The following is a 25816-nucleotide window of genomic DNA, read 5'->3' as shown; positions in this document are numbered from 1 at the left end:
CTGAAAGTCCTGCCCTCGAGTCCCTGTTCAACAGCTATGCGAAATTTCAAGCTGTCACTATCTCAGTAAGAGCTCTTAAGTACACCCCTTCTGTTAATCAAACTATATGTTACGTTTTTTACAGCCACGGTTGTTGTTTTTTTTCCCCTCTGGAAATGACAACCTTCACTCTTAGTCAATACATATATATATTCACACACACATATATATATATTTAAACAGGCTTGCATACATTCTTTATAGAAAAAGCAGAACCACCAATCAGTCTATGAAACACAATAACTTGAGAATAATATTACCCCTTCACACTGATAAAATTTCTTTTAAAAATCTTTTAAAATGTTCTCACTTTCAGTCTCCCAAATTGCCCCATTTTCAGCACACAGAACACAATCATCTTTGCCAAAAAGATGTTCAAACAAACAATTATCTAACAGCAAACACAGTATTATGATTATTACTCTAAAAATCACGACCTGTACAAAAACAGAAATTTGCCTACAATAGATTAGGAAACAGGAAATCTTATAAGGGAACAAGAGCTACAAAACAGTTTTCCGAAACAAAAGAAAGTACGTTGCAGTAATTAATTCTCCTCGTAACAAACACATATTGCATACAACAGCTGGAGAAAGTAAGTGCTATGATGCTGGCTATCTCTTTGGAAGGCAGGAAGCCAAGGGGAAAGGGTGACTATAAATGGAAAGCCTGGAGTCAAAACGAACTCTGAGATTCCTCACCAACTCAGTGACCATAAGATCTACCTAAAAAATGTAAGCCTGGAAAATTCATCAGCTGGAAGCAGAGATTTTACTGCACAAATACTTACTTAATCTAGGTTGAACTAAGTGAAAAATGTTCTCTCCGCGGTTGTCCAAGAGTAGGCATTATTTATGCACCTACTTTAGAATGAGAAGTCAGACCCTTTATCAGCATCGTCTTGTTTACTGCACTGCTGTTCTCAGCAGTGAGAACAAAGAAAGAAGCAGACAGGGAGTTACGAATCAGCATGAACATCTGATTCCTTGTCACATTAATAATACCACAGCCACCAGAGATAACAAAAGGGGACTGATAAAAACTGGCTATTTACAATGATGTATATAGAGGTTGGAAAAGTAAACGTATACTTGCAGAAAAGGATCAGGAAGGAAAGAGTAGGAATCAAGTGTCTGAAAAACTGCTGCACTTTAGAAATCATCTATTTCCAACAAAAACCCTACTGGAAAGAAAATAATAATAATAACTGCTAACAAAACAAAGATGTCTTTCAAATACAGAGAATATTATATCACCTGTTTTTGTTGGTTTGTTTTTTTTTTTTTTCATGTTAGATCATATTCCCAGGTATATAAATAACAGAAATCAGCCAAGAGCTCCATTTTTTAGTTTCAGTATGTGAAAAATTCTGCATCCAGTTTAAGGGCACATCTCCAGGTGGGTTTCTTACTTGTTCATTGCTTCCTTCCACCTGGACACTTCAGTAGTCTCCCTGGCACAACTCAACAAGATGTTAATCTTCTTACCTTCAGAAATAGCAGGTGGGCCTGTGAGGGGTCATCTCAAGCTGTATTGACAAGTTTTCTAAATGCCACACTCAGCAACCTTGCGTGCCACAAAACATCAGGGAGCTGATACACAACCTCTACCAACACTTGAGGACTTTGTTGGCTTGTTTAGGTGGCCAGCAGGTAGCTTTGGCTTGCACGCACCGCATGTTGTTTTCATCACGCTGAATGAAGCCAGCACGCACACAGTTCACAGAACAGGTGTGTAGATGGCTGAGTGACAGAGAGATGACAGAGTATACCTGGTTAACATATCTTAAGCAACTTTCCTGGCACCACAACGAGCAGAAACAGCACTTCAACAGGCACTTCGCACATGTACTTTCCTGCAATAAAATGAAACGTCTGGTTACTGGCCACAGAATTAGACTCAAATAAAACTACCATCTCAGAAAGCGTGCTTTGCAGGTGACTGACTCTTCCAACAGAGTATTCACTTACGCAGCAGATACTTCCTTTTGGATTACAGGACTTGTTTTTAATTCAGACCCTACAGCATTAATGACTGATGAGCTGAGTCTAGGGTTTTTTTTGTTTTGTTTTTTCCTTCCTGTGCATGGAAGATTCCTCTCCAGGAAAGAAAATAAGTGCTGTAAGCAGCTTGATGAGCTAGCAGCTGCACAGAGAAAAAAAAACAGGCAGGCAAGTCAGTAACCCTTACAGTACTCGGCAGTGATTAGTGAGACAGTTTGTTTTCCTTTCGTTTGGTTCTTTTAAACATTTTTGCTGTTTATAAAAAAAAAAAAAAAAAAAAAAAAAAAAAAAAAAAAAAAACAAACAAACAAAAAAACAAAAAACAACCAAAAACAACCTTCACAGTTCTGAAATGACTGGTAAGCTAATGGACAAATGTAAAATAAAAGAAGCAGGATTTGTGTGTGTGTGTTTGTTGACCTGAGCACGCATTATGATTCAGGACAGGAGGAAAAGACTTATATTTCCTAGGAACAGGCCATTGATCCACATTAATACCATGCCAGCAACAGAGGAGAAAAACCTCAGTGTCTGTTCTAGCCCCCACACCTCCATCATGAGCTCAGAATTGAGACAACAGAGATATCTTGGTAGCCCTGGTAGTATTCCAGCTTTAAATGGCTGTTTTCCTCACCAAAAGGAAATTCAGTTCAGTGATATTTGAATCTTTTTAACCTTATGTTTTCAGCGGCCAGAATGTTCTTCTGTTTTGGAAAGCAGAGATCTTCCAGTTAGAGTATGAAATCCTCATGTCCCACAGCTACCGTGATAAAACCATGAACAACCCAACATTTTTCCCCACAGACTTCTTGAAAATATTCATAGGATAATTCCTATAAAATGGTGACTGCACATACTTTAATCCTGCTATGCTTTGCCGGAGAGATAATTTTACTACAGCTGTATTAGTTTTGTTAAGTACTGTTTATTAGAAATAGAGCAAAGGACTTTTTGCTATTTGGCTTGAAGACTGCTGTGTAGGAAACACCGGTAAATTTACCTGCAGAGCTTGCAGACCCCTGACTTCTCAGAAAACAGGAGCTTTTTTTATTGCAAAGGTGACAGTCTGGAAGCTCTAGAAAAATGCAGCATCTGTTCTCCACCCTTTAGTACTACTCCTGCTACAGAAAATGACCAAAGACCATCCTTGTGCCATGGGAAGGAGTCATGTTAGTTTGTGGTAAATTCTTCTGAGGAACAGGGACAAGAGCTGGCCTCTTCAGGAACAGTTATCAGTTATGTCATATCCATATCCTAGCCAGATTCTCGGTGGTTGGGCCAAAAGGAGCTTAGAGCACACAGCTACTGACAAAAATATTTTTCTTTGCTAAGTATTTCTTTGACACGTATTCAGATTATAAACACTCATAACAAGTCCGCTTCGTCTGCCTCCTCTAGATGCAAACAATGCTGTCTTCTTTCTAGCACAACTCAACTCACCTACCACCTATAAACAAAACCTGTTGTAAATATCCTGTCAAAGCTATACATAATATATTTCAAGGCCAAGACATGCATTCTAGAGAAAAAACAATGACACCTAACGCCTATATTTAAAATCATTGTCTAAATCTTCATCTGATGTCAGAGCTGTGCACTCATAAGAGCCCATTCTCTTTGCCAGAGTGAACCACGCTGGTGTGTTTTCAACAGAAGGTAAGAGATGCAAAGATGCGTGAAAGACAGGAATTTGTGCAACAATCACAACAACCAAGATATATTTTTATATGCTGTAAAAGATGCAATTTGGAACCTATAAAAATCCTCAGAGTAGCTCCTGCTTCATACATTTTCTTCTACAAACACATCACAAGGCAGATGAAATCTTTTCTATGAAAGGTATTTTGTAGTAAAGAGTGCAATTCTTAACTTACCTTTATTTTAAATAATAATTAAAAAAAAGCAAAAATTTTAAATAAAGTATTCTATCACGTCTGGATTTTTCACTTTTTCATTTATCTGTGATAAAAACATCTACGTACACAAACTAAATATATATATATATATATATACACACACATATATATATATATATTTAATGCAAGTATTTTCTCCTCTTAAAAATATCTGAGTTGAGAGAGAAAAAAAGGGAAGCACTTGAAAAGACTCTCTCCATGAAGAAAATGGGTAAAATATAAAGTTTAAGTATATTCTTCACATTTCTTTTCCTGAACGTCACCTTTCAACTACTATTTCTATGTGTTACAGAAATATACTCACCTTTTGCTTTAGGATATTATAAAGGTACAAGAGAACAATCCTTGGTATCCTCAGTATGGTGATTAAAAATGAGCCTTTTACAACAGTTCCTAGATGATAGCAAAGAAGAACTGAGATGGAGGAGAGGACTGGATGACGTGGTGGGCTATTTTTGTTTCTGGAAAGAAAAATAAACAATTCAAAATTGTTTTGGAAACTGTTATTTAAGAAGACACGCATGGCATCATTTCAGTATTTGGAAAAGTAAAAACCTAAGCTGGTACACACTCTCATGCTTTAAACAACTCCAGTTTTCCTTCTGACTTCATGTGAACTTTAACCCCAGTCCAAAGGAAAGCAGCCAAGCTTAAAACTTTCACTGGATTACTTTAACTCATCAGCAATGAATATTTTGACATACTCAGTAATGGAAAAATATCTAGAAAAACCTACTACAGAAAATATCAGAGGCAAACATCCATCACCTCCCTCCAGTTTCTGTTACTTCTGTTATCCTCCAAAATCTTCTACTAGGCTTTTGTTTCTGCAAGATTTTAGTCTGAAGGAATGAATCCGCTATTTCTGCTTCAGTGGTAAAATTAAAAGCAGAAAAATAAATATGACACGGTCTCTCATGCAATACCGAGAGCTGCTGTTTACTTCCACTGCTGCAATTTGACTAAATTCTGTTTTAAAATTTGTTCCGATAACTAATGCCTTCTTTTTTCCCTTTCCACTGAATAGGTTTTGTTTTAAAATGGAACGCGCAAGAAAGAAATTCCACGTTGTATGTTTAAAATTATGATTTGGCAGAAAAACCTTGTAATTCCACTGCAATCTAACCTCTATCATTTTTGGGAAATGATGTGTCTCTGATATTTGAAATGGAAAGACAAAATAATAACCTCATACAATTAGCTTATGAATCTCAAATACAAGCTTGATTTTCCTGCTTCCTTTATAAGGTTGAGTGTTGTGTCAATCATTTACAGAGAACAGTGTGGCAACAGCTCTCAAGAATTTAAAGGAAGAACAGGAAATAATCTTAAAACCATTCTCCCACTCCTCTTCAAATGCTATAAGAAAAAAGAAAGCTCAAAATTCAATTACCACTAAATAGCTAAAAATATATGTCGGAAGGTTCAAGAAAAGCATTGATTAATAGTCATAAACTACCTTACTGAAAGGCAAATGTATGCAACAGGCCAAACCCTAAAACAGGCAGCAGAACCAGCAGTTACAATCAGTCAGCACAAATCCCATGTTCATAAGCAACTCCTTCAAAGCTTATTACCTTGAAAAATGAATAGTTTGCAGTAGAAACTAACAATAAGAGATGGTGACTGGCTGAAGCTCAAATCTACAAATGCACCTTTATTAAATCTCCACATACACTCCTTGAAGATACATATCACAGTTCTGCAAGAGCCCTGAAGGTATCACTGCAGCTCATTCAGAACACTGACAACTTCACAGCTGAAAGGTTCTGTTTGAATATGTGAATGTACCACATTATTTTAAATAGGAAATTCCAGCAAAGCAGTTGCTGCATTTTTTTTTTTTTTTTTTAAATTTTTGGTCTCACCACTAGGGGAACTGCTTGAGGGATACTGGAATTCTCTACCTCGTATATATAAATATATATATATATATTTCTTTTCATTAAAAAAAGTGATCAGGTTTCTATGTTGGAGTCGCACACATCCCAAAACACAGGATTTATTCTATCCATATAGTAACAGCACTTCCTGTTCCCTTTTACACTGCCTTACCTATAACAGCCTCAGCCAGATCTCAAAATATAAAAGATTAAATTTCTGCAAGTTAAAAGCTAACCAAGGTTGAGAAATACAAGAAGCACAAAGTTTACTCACATGTTAATAATTTACTTGCTACTAAGAAGAATGAGAAAAAAAGGTTTTGGTATTTTAGCAGGTCTGATTAATGAGCAGAATTTCAGAATTTGAACTTTAGATAAATTCCTACATGCTTGGAAGCTCTTCCACACCTTCTTTTCCCAGCAAAGGAATTCTCCCAAGAACAGTGTCTGACAAAGCTTCTTGTTTTACTTCCAAACAGAATAGAGAAAGAACATTTTCTGTGCTCAGGGAAGGAAGCACAGGGAAGTGATACCTAAATGCAACAACAGGTGATGCCTGTGACTCCAATCAAGTTCAAGTCTGGCTCAGTCATCCACCTACACTAAGAACCTCAAAGGATGAAGTTTCACCCAGCTTTTTACGTTATATGGCTGCAATCTGGAATGACTTTAGCACAAACATGCAATCAGACATACATTAGTTTTTGTGCACATTTTATACTGTTCAGTGAACTCTGCACACATAGACTTCATAGTGCAGACACGGTGCATTCAAATGCATGCAAAGTATTGGGAGAAAACAGGAATCTGTCTGATAGAACTGGTTACAAGACACTGATTACCTCAATTTTCTTCTCTGGTTAATCCCATGGGATTTACACAGAACACTAAAGTTCCAAAATCCTCTGAATCTGTACTCAATACTGCACCATCTTTAAATTACTTTCTTTCTTCAGTGCTGCCTATCTTTATTTTCTTATGAGCTCTGTGATATTTGCTGCCTTTTAACACTAACTTCCTTCAGCGCAATGTTCACACATGCATCCCAGCTTTCATTTTAAATCCACTGTTAGTGTGTGTGAAGAAAAAAAGGCAATCTAGATATACCCAGATGACTTTGATATTTGAACGAAACAAGCCTGTCCTTTTCAAAGCTGTGCTTATGGTTTTCTTCACTCCTGTCTCATCTTTTTCCAAAGGCAGCTTAAAAAGAGATTTAGTGTAAAATACTTTAGAAGCTTTAAGGAATGACTCACATGTTCCTCAAGTAAATATCAATTTCAGTTTTAAACAAATACAATACATTACAAGATCTGTAATAGAAGAGACATCATTAAGCTAACACTGAGCTCACATTCTGCACCTACAACTGCCCTTTTACCTGTACTTATAACCAGGAATAGTTCCAACCACACGCATGTCAAGAGCCCTTTCACATGAGTTGGGTCAAATATGTCGGTAGGGCAAAGGATCCTCATAAACACTTCAGACATATTTGAAAAGGAGAGAGGAATCTTCTAAAAATTCAGTCCTAGTTCACAATATCTCAATGACTTTGGTGCAAATGCATAAAGCTGGATTGTTGACTTACTGGGAGATGTATTTCACCTCTTTACTGAATCTTCTGGAAGTCTGTAGTACTGACCACCTAAGAGTCTGTTTTAAAACCACAGTCCAGCAAAGACTTACTCTCTTAGTGTCAGCGCTGTGCAGTGATATCCACGCATTGGTTATCAAATAAGTTCAAACATGGACAGGACAGCCATCACTGTGACATGCGTCAAGCTACCATACCACCTTACTTTAATCCTGAGGAAAACCTCATCAAAAAGGCAAACACATGCATAGCCTCTAAGCACACCAAGGTGAAAACAAACCCTCATATAAGACAGCAATACTAACAAAAATTTGTTTTTAAATTGGACCCTTTTCACAAGTTATAAAAGTGACCATTGAGTAAATAAATCTTCTTTATTTTATCAAATTAATAATTTCTTCCACAAATTCATGCTTCAACCAAAACAAAAGAAGACAAAATCCATTTTTGACAGCGGTAATATAGGTCAAACACACATTACCTGTAAAACTAAAGCAACAACCCTGCTCTCCCTGCTTGCAACTCTGCTGCCTGGCACATTGCTGTGCACTGTAGAAGCAGATTTCCGCAGGGAAAGGCCATGCCATTTCCTCAGAGCACTTACAGCCCAAGAAGAAAGCCTCACTGTGAGGTATCATCAACAGACTCTTGTAGCATGCCTTTATGATGCTGCCCCAGGGAATACATTAAAAACACATAGCGGACAAGCTCAGAATTGCTGGAACAGCTTGAGATAACCCCTGCCCTCAGTGCTGCGATTGCTCTTGTAGCTCACCATTCTCTTGCCATCCTCTGTGTCTCTGCAGATCTGTGCTGACAGCCTACAGACCAGGAAGAGGGATCAGCAACACAGAAAAGCTGTATTTCCTTTTGCAAGCACAAGTCTCTCAACTCAGTATGTTACCTGGCAAACAAGAGGAAGGCTCCGAAGTAGATATACTAAAATGTTTTCAATACAATTAGGTGTACTCCACAGCCAGTTCATGCAACAGTAGGAAATAGCTGGAAGCAGAAGACCCTAGCACAGCAGCAGAAGTCATCTAAACAATTCCTACAGCTGCTTCCCTGCTCTGCATGAAGAAGATACGGACAGTGTCTTTACCCTGGGGATTTAGACAGCGTATCATACAAACGTGCACTGCAGCACACAATCCAGTACAAGGCAGCAATACTTTTCTCCCCTACTTTCTCAAGCAAGCAATTTAAGCGAGCACTTACTGCCTCAGCATTCATCTGCCAAAGCTGAATCAACTGCTAAAGCCTGAGGAACATAAATTTGCTTAGAAGAAAAGAGCAGCCAGCTACCCACGGAACCACAGACATGCTGGTAACTGGTGTTCAGAGCTTCAGCAGGAAAAACAAGATGACACATGAAATGCGAGTTCCTCCCTTTTCTGGTCCTTTCACAGCACGTAAAATAATTGTGTCACTAAGCAGACCCCAGCCTTTTGAAAAAGGGCATTTTAGGTTTGACCTGCACTCTTACTAGCCCCAATTTAGTGGCCTGGCTATTGGCTGTGCTGAGAATACTTGCAAAGAAGCACTCCTGGTCCATGTATTAAACACTGCTTTTCCTAGTATTACCAAATGGGATGAAAAAGTATCACTTAAAAGAGGGCCGCTGGCTGTTACACCTCTTTCAGCTTGGCTGGTGTGGCTGAAGCACTCCTGCAAGCAAGAACCTGTGCTACTGTCTCCGCTGGGTAAAGGAGAAGCGATCAGTGGTAAACCTTTCAGCATGAGGTTTTTCTCAGAAACTGAAATGACCAGGAATACATTCTAAACAGCATCAACAGAAAGTGCCACCCGGGTTCTGGAGCCAAAAGCTCCCTGCCAGCCAGGTGGCAGCAGCTGGAGCTCCAGGCTCCCCAGGTCCTCACCCTCCACCCTTGGGTTGCCTTCCTTGAGGCAGTTTTCCAGCAAACCAAGATTATCACCATTTTCCTCTAGCACAAAATAAAGAAACCCCTTGTAATGCCAGAGCTTTTCACAGACCAGAAAATCTCATCACCAGGAGTAGAGGAATGGAGCAATGAGGATGAGAAAGCTCATAAATGAATAGAAAAACATATACAAAATGTATACAAAATGGATATGACTCTATTGTGAAAAAGACCCAGCAGCATAGTGTGATATGTAAGTCTTCCCCCACAGTGGCAGGGTAGCACTGAGTAGTACTGTACCAGTGCATGAAACTAGGCTAATTTCCTTTTAGAATATCCTATGTGTCAAAACAGGTATGAATCCCAGTAACTGGGGATTTCCCTTTATTACCTCTACCTTCACCTTTCCGGGCAGTATAAAACTGAAGGAAATTTGATTTCTCATCTCTAAATTCCTAACATCTAACACACTAGATGGCTGCAGAGCTATGCATTGCTTCTCCATCTGCAGATGATGCAGTCTCCTGGAAAGAGGCCAAATGCAGCCTCGCACCCTGTGAATGGCAGCTTCCTCAGACAGCAGTTTTCTCATGGCTTGTATCAAGGTTCAGTTTTCAGAGGTAGAGGTGAGTCATATTAATAGCATACACACTATAACATCTTACTCAAAAACTTGCAACAGTCAATACTATTTTATATGATACTATTTACATGCAAGATACTGGTATAAATTGCAATCTGTTTGAGACTGCCTTGCCTGGAAAGAGGCTGAAAGCAAATGCCAGTAAATTCCCAAAACTCTGAGGGGACAATTCAGCACTTACCTGTTGAAGTAACAAGTAACCACAGCTCCAGCAACTGTCATTTGCTGACAGGCAAGAATGAATTCACTAGTCCAAATAAGGCCAACGAAATGATACCACGCCATGTAGCAAATTCCAGAAAAAGCTCTATATTCCACTTGTCCTTCTGAAGTAGTCTGTGCAGTACCTGGGATTGAGATTACATTGTCATATTAACATTAATCACCACATACAAACAAAAAATGAAGTTCCTTCAATTAAATTATAAATGCATTTTATTTCCATTCTCTCTCTGACAAAACTGGAGAGCCAAAATTTTAATTGAAATGGAATTTTGAAAAACAAAATTTTACTAAAAGCTTGGATTTAAATTAGGTTCAAAGAAGAGCTGCCAACAGAGCTGAGAGGACAGCTACCAACCAATGAAGATCCTGGAGAAAATACTGCTCAAGATTCGAGCAGATTTGCTTCAGATGCAAATTAAATCTGAATTTTCTGCATTCAAATTTGAAATAAACTCAGAGTAAATTAGAAAATACTTCATAACTGCTCTGTAAGAAGCAAAAGAGAAAGTACATAAAAATATTAAGAGTGCAAAATATATCAATTTTAAAAAATCACAGTTTTAACTACTATTGCTAATTACTATTACTAATTAGAAGTAGGTCAATTCCTTCTAGTCTCTGTACTTTTTAGTTTTGAGCAGAATACAGGCAGACAAAGAAAGCATCTGTATGGTAGTAAGTACTCCTACTGTATTGATGAACACCAATAAATGCAATTATTCAAGCTAAATAGAATTGTTTCTACCTCTATTAATAACACAGAATTCATTCCATACTGAAAGATGGCTTTTCACAAAAGGCAGGCATAGCTCAGACAACTGAGTGGTCCGACCTTTCTCTGTGTAATCCAATTTATGCCACTTCACTTTGAAGTCCAGTTGGGATAATGGCACTGGAACATTCATTCCTAGTGAAAGCTCACGAGGCCCACCACCCAGATTTTGGATTTGTTTAAGTTCACCAGGCCTTTAATTCATTACACTTCAAGATTACAGAATAAAACAAGCTCTGGAGGTGAGCTGTTTCTTGTTCTAGTTGTACAAAAGGGCAATGGTTTTGTCCTTTCTGACCAGCCTGACACGAGAGCACGTACAGCACTGTACTGCGCTGCACAGAAATCAGGCACATCCACCTGTGAATTCACCATTCTCATTCTGCTGTTTAGCTAAGGTGAACTAGTTTGGTAACCTCACAGAATGTATCAGCATAAATATCTGTCCCACTGGTACTCCTGCTGGGCCTATTGCGGCCCAGTATTGTAACATACTATAAAATACAATGTTATTTGTCACATGTCACTCCTAGCAGCAGGGATAAACTTTAAAAGATAACACAGATACTCTGTTAACAAAAGCATCTTTTTCTTCATCACTTCACTATGATCTGTTTGTGCAAGCTAAACTTTCTCAACAAAGCCATGAAAGACAGTTTTAATTTGTCAATGGAATATTTTTCCTCCAATAAGAGGAAAATAATCACAGCAAAGTGTTCCAAAACCCAACCTTTCTGGTGTGCTGTGCATTCATAACGGTGATGCTAAGAAGTCAGTAAAGAACCTAAAGAACTGAGGACCCTCCAGATGAATCACCAAATCTGAAACCTCTGATCAGTACAAGAGCTGATCTGCAGAAAATACTTCAAAGCAGGGCTGCTAACAATGCAAACAGCCATAAGTGTTTGCAGCGGCATGCAGAACAGTTTCTCTTCCTGATTCAGCAGCCCAGTGCTGTGCCACTATGTCAGTCAGCACAGCAATGCCAGAACAAAGTCAGCGCATGCACAGCACCACCAGCTGCACTCTGGTTCTTTAAGACTTGCATTAGATGCTCTTATTTGGCAACAGCTGCTGCAAGTTTTTGCTGATGCTTGGATCAGCAGGCTGCTTCCAGGGATGAAAATTCCTGGGAAGTTCAGTTGAGCAATTTCCTTATCAGAAATAAAGAACCACTGTCCAGAAAATACTGAGAGCCTGTTTATCAGTTCCTGTTAACACGAAAATACAACATGAACTTCCCACTGTTAAGCAAGGAAAGGTTCTGGCAGCATACACTGCATCTTCATATGTCCTCCAACAGAATTTATTGTATTATTTTATTCAGCCTTTTTCCCATATAGTGTTATTTATAGCTAACCTAGCCAGCTGTAATTGGGAAATCAAGGACCTCGCAGGAAATAAGCCTTCATTGTTGGTTTAGCTACTGAAAAACTTGATACAACAGTTCTATTGCTCAATTGCCTACAGCATGCACCTTCACAAATGGAAAACCTCATGCTGCCTTCTCATCCTACATTACACACACAGTATTTATGCCATGTGGACTCCACAGCTCCTGCACACCAGGAAGCTGAATGACATACAGCCAGACAGCCACTTCGGATCTGCAGTGAAATACCCCACAAACTCACAAACAATAAGACTCGATAACCCTAAAATCTACCAGCTTTTCTAAAGCACAGCTGAATTCCATTCCTACCCGGCTAATGGTTCTAACTGGTGCCACTGTTTGCACTGTTTCCAGTCTTGAGGAGTCTGGCATTTCTCCTAGATTTCCAGGTCTGGAATTCACTTGCTCTCTGCTGCTCTTACACATTCTGAATTACTGAGGTACTTAAGCAGGTGCCTACCTTAAAATGCATAAGTAGTCCCACTGATTTTAATAGGCTTATCCATGTGTTTCAAGTTAGTCATGTGCATAAGTACCTTTCTGAGAAACACCTATTATAGCTCTCAGGAAGGCTGTGTCTCTGCTCACAGTTACACTAGCTGTTGGAGAAGATGTAAATAAGTGCCTGTACAATGGCATAAAGATCAGGTGCATCACAGCTGAAGCAAAGATCAGCTGCTCCAGAGCTATAAGATGCAGAGATGCTTTAAATATTACATAACTAGCAAAGGTTCAAGGAAAACATTAAGAACAGATGCAGCACAGCAGCAAGCCAAGTTCATTTGCCCATCTCTTTGTATTAGACTCAAGACTATTTTCTTCATAAGCATTTCAGTTTCTCAGCTTTCTTAATACATCTGCATTTCAAACATAGTCTCAGAAAATACACTAATGGGAAGTCAAAGTGTCAAAAACAAGACAAAAACAGCTTTAATTTACAAAGTGAATGCTTGCTAAGCAGCTGTTTGTCAACAGAGAAAACAAATGTTCCAAGAGAGCAGATCTTGGGAGAACTTCAGAGAAATACTCTCAGCTGATGTAAAAAGCCCACAAAACTAAAAAAAAAAAAACAACAACAACCAAACAACAACAAAAACCAAACAATAAAGGAAATGTCTTCCATCTGGAGGGTGATCAGAGAAAACCAGTGTAAAATACAAAGCTGCTCTGCCAATACCATGCTATTAACCAAACAGCACTATATATGTTTGCTTATCCTCATCTTGAGCTGCAAACAAAATCTAAGCTGTGCTTTATTGGATAGAGTGTGGGACAGAACAACTGTCACATTTCTGTCACCTACCTTCTTCAAAACCCCTTAACCTGTGGCCCAGATGAAACAATCCCTCATCATTCCCCTAGATCATTAAAAGGCTAAAATTGCCTTTGTTGTCTTCAAGCTCCCTTCAAGAGTTACTCTGTAATCAGAGCTGCTGTAAACAACTGAGATTGAGAACAAACCTTTCCCACATGACTTTATCGGCACCTAGTGGGCATCAGGGCTGCTACAGGGCATTCACACACCGTTTATACAGGCATCTCAGCCTGTATCTGACTCTGCCAAGAACTCAGTTTGCACCTGTTGGGTAACAACAGCCACCATTTCACACGCAAAACAAAATAAAAAGCTTAATTACAAACAAAAATGACAAAAGAATGGCATCAAGTTTTAATCAGAAAAATCAGGTGGATGTGTGAAGTTGCATTTTTCTAACCACACTAAGACTTAGGCTGTAACTTAGAACTGGTATGCGTTATTCATCAAATGCACATTTCCTTCTGAATATTAACACCCAATTTGTTAACTGGAAAGTCTTAAAGAATTGACACCTCCACTAAGAGCTTCCTGGCAGAAGATCTCAGTCAAAACATATATTTTACAAGACTCCCCATGTGAGAAATATACTGATAATTAAGTGCCTAGAAATGACCTTCTCTTTTATGCTGAATCTACAAGAAGTCGATTCTCTGAAAGCATGCTAGAAATTTCACCATAACTGTAAAATGCAACAACATTATGATTCTGCCTTCTGTACCACCTTATGAGTATCACTCTCAGGAAACATCAGCATCCCTGCTGTGCTTGGGAAAGAACAAAAAGTAAAATGCCTCTGAGCCCCGAGAAGTCCATTGCACTCCGCATGTTACAGCTGGTCCCAAACTTTGAATCCTGCTCCCCAAGCCAGCAAAAAAATAATAATAAAAAAAAATAATTAAAATAATAATAATAAAAAAAGACCTGAGTGGAAATGTCTTGTACAAAGAATACATCCAATAACGGAAAATGGCACAACACGGAAAAATCATTAAAAGCCTCCGAAAGGCAGTTTTCACTGGGGTTTATTTCCCTGTGTATTACATTGAATCTGCGACTCACTGCTTTCCTGCAAATCTGTAAAAGTATCCAAGGAAGTGCCTGACTCATTCCCCATCCAGCACTTATCATCGAGGTGTTTCTGTCATGAACTAAAACATTCATATTCTTTTCATGATTGCCACATTTCCAAAAGCTTTTTGATATGACAGATTCAGCTGGTATAGTCTAAATCTATGTTCAACGAAGGAAAGCTTCATATCCTTATATGTGCTTATTTAGAATATCAGGTGAATATTCTTATGGGAAAGGTCTCAGCTCAGCTTAAAATCCAGCAGTACTTGTTAATTACATATTTAACAAATCTGCTTGTTCTGATTCATTTTGTTTTGCCTGCATAGCTCACCAATGAAAATTGGAGGGAAATGAATTCTGGTCCAGCCTAAGCAGCAGGTGACTGATGCACAGTGCAGAGAGATGATGTCCCTGGCTGCAAGTGAAGTGGGTGAGATGGAAGGTGTCATGGGACAGGAGTGAGGTCTCTGTCCCACAGTGACAGGAATATTGCCAGTTTTGTGGAAGGGCTTCAACTAAAGAAAAGTTGGAGGCTTTTCTCACCTGGGCCACCAGCTCAAGGAGTGGTAGAATCACAAGGCAAAATAATCAGACTTAAGCATCAGAATAGTTTGGTTGCAATTGCTTCTTCACACACAAAATGCCATGAAGATTCAGAAGAAAACAAACACAAGAATAAATAAAGCTTCTGTGACAAACAGCTGTCTCTAAATGCATCAGTTCTGCACAAACTCTAACCCAGAGGACAACTGACTCTTAGCAGTGGCTACAGAAATTCAAAATGAAAACAAAACAGAACAAAACAAAACTAACACCCAAATCACAATGTTTCTTATGAACAAAAGCTGAAATCTGCATGAAGAGTTATCCCCAGAGTTGCACACAGCCAGCCTAGATTTCTTCCTTCAGATGATGTTCAAAAGGACAACCTCCCCATCCGTCACTTGGCTTGGCCAAGGGACAGCGATCAAGTTACTCAAGGTCCAATCAGTCACAGATCTGACAGCAGCAAGTCTGTCAGTTATATTATGCTCATAATCTGCTCTTCTTACAAATCCTTCATAGAACAATTGGCTTTCTCTACAGAGCACCTCCTCTACAATCTCAAGAGCGTCTAGATCGATCCAGATACTATTGTACCAGTATAAAAAATTACAGCAGCTGTCAATAAAGTACTGCTCACAGAGCACTGCCTCCATGGCAACTAAACATTGTTTATAGTCAGAGGAGATGAACTGGAGGGAGGACACAACATTTAGTGCAGTTACAAAATGAGAACGTGGATTTCTTCATTTAAATACATCAAAAGCATATATGTATCCATCAGGACTTGATCTTAAGCTAAATAACTGAGAAAGAAAGTGACTAAAGCCCACATCTAGGAGCAAAATTCTCTCTTCTGTAGTGCTGTGTCTCACAGAACTTTAGCAGCAATGACCTCAGCAAGAGAAAGAGAGAAGGATAACAATTGTATAACAAGGCTAGCCCACATTTTGCATACTAAGACCAGAAGGTCCCATACTTAAGAAGTGAACTTAAGAAACAGAGTACTCATAAGAAAGAAGCAAAGCATACACTTACCTGCAGTTCCTAAGCTAAGCAGCACAGCAACCCAAAATACCCAGAAGAGGATCAGAATCAGAAAGGTCCAAAGCGGTTGGAACAGGAGGAAAGGGATTCTGCCAATTACTTTACCAACAATCTGAAAGAGCTGTACAGTGAACTGAAGCTGTTTTCTTAGCACAAGTATGAGGGAAAGCAGAACAACCTGTTAGAGAAAAGAAATAATTATTAGTTGTTGTTGCTGTTATTTTTCCCTCAAAAAACAGAAGAAAAGATGTCAAATCTAAGTCCAGGGGATACAGCCTTCACAAAGATATGACAGCAGGCATTTTTCACAAACACTGTGCACTGGAAATGCTTCCTAACACACTGCCTATATTCTGAAGGAGCCTGTGAAATAAAATCTTTGATCTCACAAAATTAATTCTATAAAAGTGTTACTACTGTTTCCTTAAAATAAAACAGAAGTCGTAAATCTGTAATTCATGCAGTGGGAACAATCTCTTTTTCTTTACAGCAGTGAACACAGAGGTATGTTACGTGCAGCACGCTGCTTTCATATATCCTGTATGTCATGAACATGTAAACTTCCTTCTAGTCCAGTCAGCTTACTGCTGCTCACAACGGTAAGAGTAGCCAAACCAAACTGGCTGCGTATACACCACACCAAGATGCAAAAAACTCACAACCTCACAATTTTTTTGGTATTTGATAACTATGATCAGCATTAAAAAAAAAAAAAAAAAGTCTGGAATTTATAAAACAACAAATGCAACCAGTGGCAGCTGGTTGGTTCCCCGCCGCTTCTGTTGCCTGCTCTGCAAAGAGCAGCCTGCAGCAGTGGATGTTCCTCAAGTCCTACAGCCAAAATGAAACCCTTCCTACTCGTTTATTATCAACAGTTAAAAGGTCACTGTACATAACTTACAGAGGATATGAAAAAAGCTGATCTATAAGATTTTTATTTTCATCATCAAGTGTCAGACTGTTCATATCCAGCAAATCCTGGCCTATGGATCCTACTCTGCTTTAAGAAAACAGAGATGCCATCATTTTGACAAATGTTTCATGAACTACAGATACTTCATGCATATTGAGCAACAATTCCTTTAACACTGCATCAGAACGAGAAACTCTTTCTGTTTCCTGTTGGAAAACAAGGATAATGAGAGAAAAGCAGGATCTCACCCTATAGCACGAGGCCGAGGCACTGCTGCCTGTTCTCTGTCTGCCCCTTCCACTGTGTAACAAAACCACTCCTCACTACAACTGACAGGGCCCTGGGCTGAATGCACAGGCTGCTCCCACAAGGAGCCACAGTCTCTCTGCTCACCCACAATTCTCCAACTAGCTGATGCACAGGGCAACGGGGATGGAACACAGCTGCATTTCTACAAAACTGATGACAATACTGTTTATGTAGAGTTGAAACATGGCAGAGCCCAGAGCTGACAAATGAGTTTCATAATGAAGATACAAAACTACTTAAATGACTATAAGCAGGCACAGATTCTCCTTTTCAAGTCTGAAAGAAATAAGGGGTTATTCTTATTGTTGCAAAACCATTGCAGTTCAAGTTTTCAAGTCACAGCCCCATCACTGCTTGCTGTAAAATACTACTTACTGTAACTGTTGTAGAGAAGATGGCATATCCAAATAGAAATTTTACATTCTCCTTTTCTGTTTCCAATTCAGTGCTGGGATCATTTCTGTAGTCATAGTAGAGCCACCAGAGGACACCCGAAACAACTGCAGCAAAAAAGCAGCATGAAGGCGGGCAGTGCTCTCCATGCTGCCTCCCCAAAGCCCCTCTTGCCCACCCTCAGCTCCACTCAGGAGCTCTCATGTAGTTAAGGTACAGCGTCAGTGACCACAGAGAAAATTCACATCTGGTCTGTTAGACTGAAGCACAAGCCCCGCAGATGATTTGGTTTACTTGCAGCTATTCTACAACTCAGCCATGTAATTTTGTTGAGGAAATATGAAGCTGTTACAGAATGGCAAGCTTTAAACTGGACACATTCCCACAGTTCTCCCTTTCTGAAGCATGCAGTGTAAAACGTCACTACACTTTCTTGTGAAACAGCGGTATTTCCATAACTGCATTCATCAACCAAAAGAAATTTAATTTCCAGACCTATAAAGAATTAAATCTGATCATTATTCCAACACTCAGTAGCTGGAACGGCATAGCCAGATCCTGGCACCCCAAGGCAGGCAGGACTCTGCTTGGAAATGGCTGTGGTTGCTAAGGATGGCCTCCAAGAAAGGGACAGCTGTTTGCTCAGCTGCCTCTGCATCTATTCAGTGAGATGACCCTGTTTAGCAAATGCTAAAAGGTAAATATACTTACATAACAACCCAAACACAACCAGTGCAATCAAAGTATGGACCAGAAGCATCCGAATGAATCTGAAGATCAAAACCACTATAAAAGAGAAAGCTGAAAAATACACAAAGTAAGTTTATTATGAGTGTTACCACCCATTTAACTTAGCTCTTAACTTATTTTACAGCTAAGTTTAACATTCATTTAGAATTCAGGCTTTTACTTCTAAAGAGGGATGAAAAGCAGCAACATGTTCTAAAGCTGCTGACCTTTTTTAACGTTTAAAACAGATACCTCAAACTTAATGAAGAGTTTATAACTGGAATGTTTTACTTTGGGAATCATTATCTTTTCATCTGTATTTATAAAAGTTTTAAGTTAAAAATCAAAATATTAATGCTATTGGCGTTATTCATCAACAGATGCTCAATCCCCTGAAAAGAGACGTATCACACTCAGATATTTTCTAGTGCTGTATTTTAGTCTATTACATTACTTATAACAAAAGCCCAATTCTTTCTTGAGAAAAAAATCTGTCCAGAAAAATCTGAAAGAAGATCAATATTATTAGGCTAAAAAATATTAAGTTAACAAAAGCATTTTGAACTTCACATTTTAATTGAATATTACTATTAATGTTTTATTTACAACCCCATTTTTTTTATTTGTAACCTTACCCAGTGCAAGGACACTCAGTCCCATCACAGTAGCTCTTCCTGCCAATATTCCACTCAGAATTCGGTGAAAAACATCCATTTCATTAACCATACTTATTAAGACAGATGCGTATTTGGAATAGCATTCAGGATGTTGCGGAACACACCGATTAAATAATGGAAAAGATTTACTGGAAGGTTAAAAACAAAGATAGAGAAAAATGATTTAATTACTGGACAGATTCAAAACCACAAAGATTTATCCCTCTGCTCCTGTTGAATCCATACCAGCACCCCCAGCACAGCACTGTAGCATCTCACAGCCATCACCTGCAGCCCAACAGTCCCCCTCCCTGCCTCCACCATACACATGGAGTCTGACCCAGCAGGACAGGGCACTGAGCATAGGAGCAGTCTCTTTCAAATGCTCAGGCATCACATCTCATCTGCTAAATAAACTCCTGGTGGCACCATGCCTGCACTGCTGGGTGCCTGGCATCACCCATTCTGCCCCCATATCTTCACATAAAACCTAAACTCACTCAAGCATGGCTGCAAACTTCTCTGTAAGTAATTCTAAACTGAGAACATTTCACGTAATTTTTAGGTTATTTAAGTATTCTAAAACTTGCACCAAAACAATGTTTGTAAGGTACTTGTAACACCACCAGATATCTACATAGAAAACACTTTGTTTTTTCCAGCTAGCTCATTGAATATATTCTTTGTTCCACTCTGGCAAGGCTGCACTGCAACAAAGACACCTTCATACCTAAGTGGAGGTTTGTTCATCAAGACATTAAGAGAGAATGCAGTCCTTGCTCATTCTCCAGGACAGGACACGGGTGTGTTCTCAGGCACACACAGAAACCCATAAAGATGCAGGTACAAAAATAAACAATGCACAACCATTCTGGTTTTACATGGTGTCATGTACAGAACGTGAGGAACTAAGGATCCCTAATAAACTATGCGGACATCAGGGTGTTGTAAAGCATCCAGCACTTCTTACCTTGGTGGAACAGGCAGTGTGGGACACAGCTCAGCTGCCTTTGGATTTAGCGTGTAACTGGAAATGCTCAGGTTGTAAACACAAAGACAAGAACCTAAGAAATAAAGGAAATGAAAATTAATGTTAGTTACAGTTCTGGAGAAAAGCACACTATGTTTTGTTTACACTTCTGGTTTTTTGATCCCTCACTAGGGATCAAAACAATCATCACTGATGATCCAGTATGAACATAAACTAAAATATAGCAATTTCTATGGGATCTTCTGTCTTCTAGACTAAACCACAACTACCGTTCACTGATCTTCATGGAGGGCGAGCACACTGTTTGTTCCATGGTGCAGTACTTCAGCTCTGAATTCATATTCCTTAAGACAACACAAAGATCTAAAGTGACACACACCACATTGGAACAGGGCCCTCATTATTTAGAGCAGAATATGTAGCTATCCAGAAACTTAATATTTCCTTCTCTCTGGGCTGAACAGTGCCAGGTACTCTGCTCACAATACTCTGCTCCATTACATAATGCTGCTAGGAAAGAAATGCTGCATGCATTCAAGTCATTCAAAATGCAGTGCTACCCTCTGCCTTGATACAAACACACAAGCAGTTTTAGCACATGGATGGAATTTCATGCAGTTTTGGTCAGTTACACTGAAACTACTTATACATCATGGGGGTGTATGGTTTTCTGTACATAACTAAATAATGTCAAAATATCCTAAAATGAAATTAAAACAAATGTTGTCAGTTTAAACAGAAACTCTTGCCAAAACATTCAACAAAATGAAAAAGAATTCTGTCATCCAGTAAAAAGAGACACTGCTATCTGTATGGACTGCAGTCCACATGTATACTACAGAATAAGAGCTAGGCCACAGGTAACCCCATTTATCTGTTGGAAATGAACAAACTGGAGCTCCTTCGCACAACAGCTACTCCTGACATCATATTCATCTTCAATGGCAGAATAAAATAAAGTCCCATGCAGAACAGTAAAGTTTGGGCTCTGATGTCAAAAGGGATAACACTGCCAGTACATCTCTGGAATTAATAATTCTACAACAGCTTTAATCAAATTCAGAAGAACCAGTTAGACGAGTTTCTCAAATAGCACATGAGCTCTGTTTACTCACTGCCATTGTCAGCAGCCAGCTTTCTGCTGGATAATCTCAGACTTGTCCAGGAATGAATCAACAATTTTTCAGTCCACATAAGAGCTGTACCATTTCTAGAAACAACAGCTTTGAAATAAAGCAGAGATGAGGGTTTATTTTCGGTTGCTATGGACCGTTTGGGAAACTGACAGTCAGAAATGACTCCCTAGTGTAGCAAACGTAAGAATAATAAAGTGAAAGTTTCTCAGCTGTTCTACAGATACATTAGATACTCATATTCCCTGTTGCACACCATTGTTCCTTGCAAAACTCTGGAGGTCTTCCAAAGAGTTGAGCTGCTCTTGTGGACAACTAGACACGCACAAGGAAACTGAATTGATTTTGAGGCTTTGCATTTCCGGGCTGCAAGAATTCAGAAAGAACACATACCTAGAAAGACAGAAAGATCCTCGTTTCAAAAAACAAGCCTCCTGGTTTTCAAAGGTTTCAATTCTGAGCCTTCTTTCTATCTTTTTAAAGTGCTACAAAGCAAATGAAACTTTTTCTACATACAATGAAACAACTGGATTTTGAAGACAAAAGTTAAGAAGCAGTTTAAGAACATGCTGTATTTTTGCACTTCATTTCTTTAATGGGATGAGAAGCTACCAAGGTGGGTGCCCCTCTACAAGCATTAGTTCTCTTGCATGGAACTCTCTAGAATGGCTGGTAGCCTCAACATTAAACTTGCATAAATACAAAGATTTGTCCACATTGTCCAACAACTGCTGGTTTGGCAGAAGTCCTAAGAACCTACTTAAGAAGAAATCATCACGAGGCATAACAATGGCAAACATTTTCAAATTCCGCCTTAAATTTTCATTTTGCTCACCATTTTGCACCATTCCCACACCATTTTATTTGCCTTTAAATCGAAGTAAGCACATATGTATGCACGTGATTGACAACTAGATTATGTATACTCATGAAGTTAGGCACAGTTCAAGAGCAGTACCTTTGTTTAGACATTATCTGAGGTACTTACTTTTTATTAGTCATGTCCTTTCCAGAAAGGGGCACCCCTTTCACAGGAACGTTCTTCCTACCACATATGTTCCCAAAGCTGTCATATCCAAGCACAAGTCTTTCTGCAGCACCAGCCATCACAGCATAGCCAGTTATAAACATCTATAAAAACAAGTTTTTTTCATGTGAAATCATGCTCTTATAGCTTTTATCTCCCAATGAATAAATATTCTTTCAAGTTGCTTATTTTTGCCTTGAGAAATCGAATCATTAAATCTAAAATTCACCCCTTTGCACAAGGCCAGAGCAAATCATGAGGACAAGTTCAGCTCAATTGTCTCCTTAGACCTCCCTCTTGTCTTGCAGAAAGCATCCCAATTAATTCAGTGGAATATCACAGAAGAAGAAAGACAGGATCAGATTAAAATACTCTGAAAGCAGCAGTAAGGTACTAAACCCTGCCTCTGCCAAAGGTTCTGTGTGTCTCTGGGCAAGGTCACTTGGGTTGCAACTTTTCCTTTGCAGCCACTGCTTCCCAATTTTCAGAGGGCCCTTCAAGCCACACTTGCACAACACATCTGCTGAAATATTGAATTTGACCAAAGGCATACTTTAAAAACAAGTACAGCTAAAATGCATATCAGTTGAAATGTTGGGAATATGTATTCTTGAATGCATTTAAAAAACCTCAAGAGAGCCACATTGTGGACTTGGGCGTTACTGCACTGAGCTTTTAGACGTCCTGCTGTTCTACTAAAGCCCCAGCACCAAAGGTGGGCTCCCAGTAAATCTAAGAGGCAGCATCCCTGCTGGCTGAGCTGCAGCAACACTTGGTCAGCATAAAACACTCTGCCTAGGAACGCAGCATAAACTCTGCCCAAGTAATCAGGGCCAAAACACACTTTTAAAGCCAAGAAGCAGTAATTCTTCTGTGAAGCTGGTAAAGTCTTGAGCACTTTTCCCCACAGCTTATTTATAGCAGTCCATCCATTGGAGAACTCAGTGATTTAATCATCCCCTCTGTCCCACGGAGAGCAAACCACATTTCGCATACACCAAGGACAAAGCTCTTGGCTCAGCAGCTACATGCAAATTGCTGGCAGCTGCAAGTCTTCTTAGCCCACATTAACCACCACCACCCTGCACAGAACAGTTGAATATTAGCTGTTAGCTTTTACATATCAGATCCAGCACAACAGCTTTACTAATTAAGGTCTGTGCCTTCGTTATTCTACTTTTAACTTGTGTCTAAAGATAGGATCTAGGCAAAAACTGAGTCTCATACATGAGCAAGTACGTACTTCCTTGGTCCTCAACATATTCTCTTCTGTTTACAGTGTAATTATTTAAATAATGCTATTTATAATTAAGCCTGCATGTTGACACTGTCTTAACATGGTGATCTTTACAGAGACGCCATCATTAAAGCTGACATACTATGTGTATGTGATGCTAGTTATAATAGCAAATTATTTTCAGATCCTATTTATTTACATAGAAAAAAAAATGTTGAAAAACAAATAGTTTTCAAAGGAAAAAAAAGGAGCTGACACTGTAACCCTACTTGAAATAGACTTGAAAAAATAAATGAATCTGACAATCCATCTAAAGAGGGAAGTTACATGTCCACTGCCATCAGCATGGCAAATACTGTTGTGCATGTATTGTTTTTAAGAACAGAAAGTTAGACAGCAACCATAAATATTGCCAAGTAAGAGATGACTGCAGGGAGGTGTGTCGGTCTCCAGGTGCCAGCAATACACACTTGCACAGAGCCACTCACGTGGTTTCATTTCTTTTCCACTGTGGGAACAAATGAGTGTCACCTTTTCCATATTATCTTTAAAAACTCATTAAACAAAAAAAGAAAACAAAGCTACCTATGCACTAAACTATTTCACAGAAACCGAACAACAAGAACATCCAGAGAAAAGCAAAATCCTTGGCCCAATTGCAAAGCTCAGCTTATGCAGAGCTCAGGATGCACATATATTCTTCTGCACTAGCTTCCATCAGAAGAGCTCTTAGGAGTTCAATCTAAAACTCATCAATTGCACATTCATTCCTCGGTAGGCTCAGAAATGTCATGAAAATCTTTCATACAGACAAAGCCTGCTCCTAAAAACCCACATGCTGCCCTGGGCACAAGACAGACAGTGAGCTGATTCACCACAAGAGAGACAAGGTGCAAGATAAAGATTACAGAGAGTTAGATAAGAAGTAATCAGAGCCCGGTCAGATCCCGAACTCGCTCTCAGCAAGGGAACTCCCAGTCACCCAGCCCTGCCCGCACGCGGCACTCGAAGCACCTGTGCGGGACGTTACGGCGCAGTCCGGCCCCACGCCGCGCCCCGTGCTGTTTGCACGCGCAGAGCTCCGCGAACTGCGGCTCCCAGGGAAACGCACGCTTACCAAACCAGCCCAGAAAAGGAAGAAGAGGAGCAGCCAGAGAGGGTCCGTGCACTTTCTAGAAATGACCGGTCTCCATTCCCTTAGTTCAGAAACACAATCTCCAGATTCCTAAAATGAAAGAAAAACAAACGAAACACCTGTGAAAGCGAAGTCAAGTTTCAAACGTCGCAGATTTTCTGCAAGAGCAACCCTGCGGTTACTGCCAGCCGCCCGCTGGCTCCCGACCCCAAGAGCGGGGCCGCCCGGCCGTACTACGCCACCGACCCGGCGGTCCAGCCCCCCCAACCGGCCGTTCCTCTCCAGCCGGCCGCAACTCACCTGCCGCCGCTCCTCGCTCCGCGCCATGCTCTCTGCCGCCCGGCTGGCGAGGCGGCGATGGTTGCTCGCTAGGGGACGGCTCGACGGGCCGCCGTGCGCGCCGCGGGGCCGGGCCCGCCGGGAGGAGCGCCCCGGCCGGGCAGCGGCACCTCGGGTAGCTCCTCCCGCCGCCGCGGATGGGCGCTGCCGTCCCGTCCCGCCGCAGTCGCGCCTTCGGCATCTTCTCTCGCCGTGGCCGCGGCGCACGAGGGCGGCTCGGTCCGATGGGTGCGCGGCGGAAGCGCGGGCGGAGCTCGGAGCTGCGGGATGGGGCTGAGCTGCTGCGCGGGGCTCGGGGAGCCGTCCGCTGCGTGTGCGCCTGAGCTGCGTCTGCACCCTGAAAGAAATTTGTTTGTGATTGGTGCAAAATAGAGAAAGCCGACATCGCACGTTGAGAACGCAGTAAAAGCACGTTGTTGTTCCCCACCGTGTTGCTCAGCTGAAAAACGTGTTGTTCTACAAACACAAAATCAGCAACTGCAAGAAAACGGAATTAAGTTGGAGCTGTTCTGAGAAGCTGTCGAAGAAGTGGTGTGTCTGGCAGAGCACAGGGCTGGCTTTGCCCAGGATAAAGAAGTCTTGACTGAACTGCTCGGGTGGAGATACAGAATGAAATGGTGG

At 40.2% G+C, this 25816-nt stretch overlaps 1 protein-coding gene across 3 annotated transcripts in view; it reads right to left on the bottom strand.

Annotated features, from left to right (window-relative positions):
- The window catches only part of SLC44A3 (solute carrier family 44 member 3), a 36530-nt gene extending 10918 nt beyond the window's left edge, over positions 1-25612 (bottom strand). The window contains exons 1-12 of one of the 3 annotated variants that reach the window (XR_011904522.1): positions 25157-25311; positions 24839-24946; positions 22446-22588; positions 21714-21850; positions 20304-20397; positions 19313-19482; positions 18660-18749; positions 17931-18055; positions 16325-16511; positions 10146-10311; positions 4263-4419; positions 1527-1894 (exon numbers count right to left, since the gene is read on the bottom strand). Coding sequence is in view for 2 of the 3 variants with exons in the window: in XM_072343496.1 (XP_072199597.1) it covers positions 1811-1894; positions 4263-4419; positions 10146-10311; positions 16325-16511; positions 17931-18055; positions 18660-18749; positions 19313-19482; positions 20304-20397; positions 21714-21850; positions 22446-22588; positions 24839-24946; positions 25157-25183 (1488 nt within the window). In the remaining variant the exon portion in view is untranslated. Of the gene's footprint in view, positions 1-1526; positions 1895-4262; positions 4420-10145; positions 10312-16324; positions 16512-17930; positions 18056-18659; positions 18750-19312; positions 19483-20303; positions 20398-21439; positions 21546-21713; positions 21851-22445; positions 22589-24838; positions 24947-25156 lie in introns of those variants that run through there. The other 2 variants (XM_072343496.1, XM_072343497.1) reach the window with 2 other exon arrangements.
- Positions 25613-25816: the final 204 nt, after the last annotated feature.

Source organism: Excalfactoria chinensis, chromosome 8 (genome assembly GCF_039878825.1).
Source record: "Excalfactoria chinensis isolate bCotChi1 chromosome 8, bCotChi1.hap2, whole genome shotgun sequence".
Taxonomy (NCBI): Eukaryota; Metazoa; Chordata; class Aves; order Galliformes; family Phasianidae; genus Excalfactoria; species Excalfactoria chinensis.
Note: the sequence above shows the minus strand (reverse complement) of the source record. Positions and strands in the feature narration are given on the sequence as shown.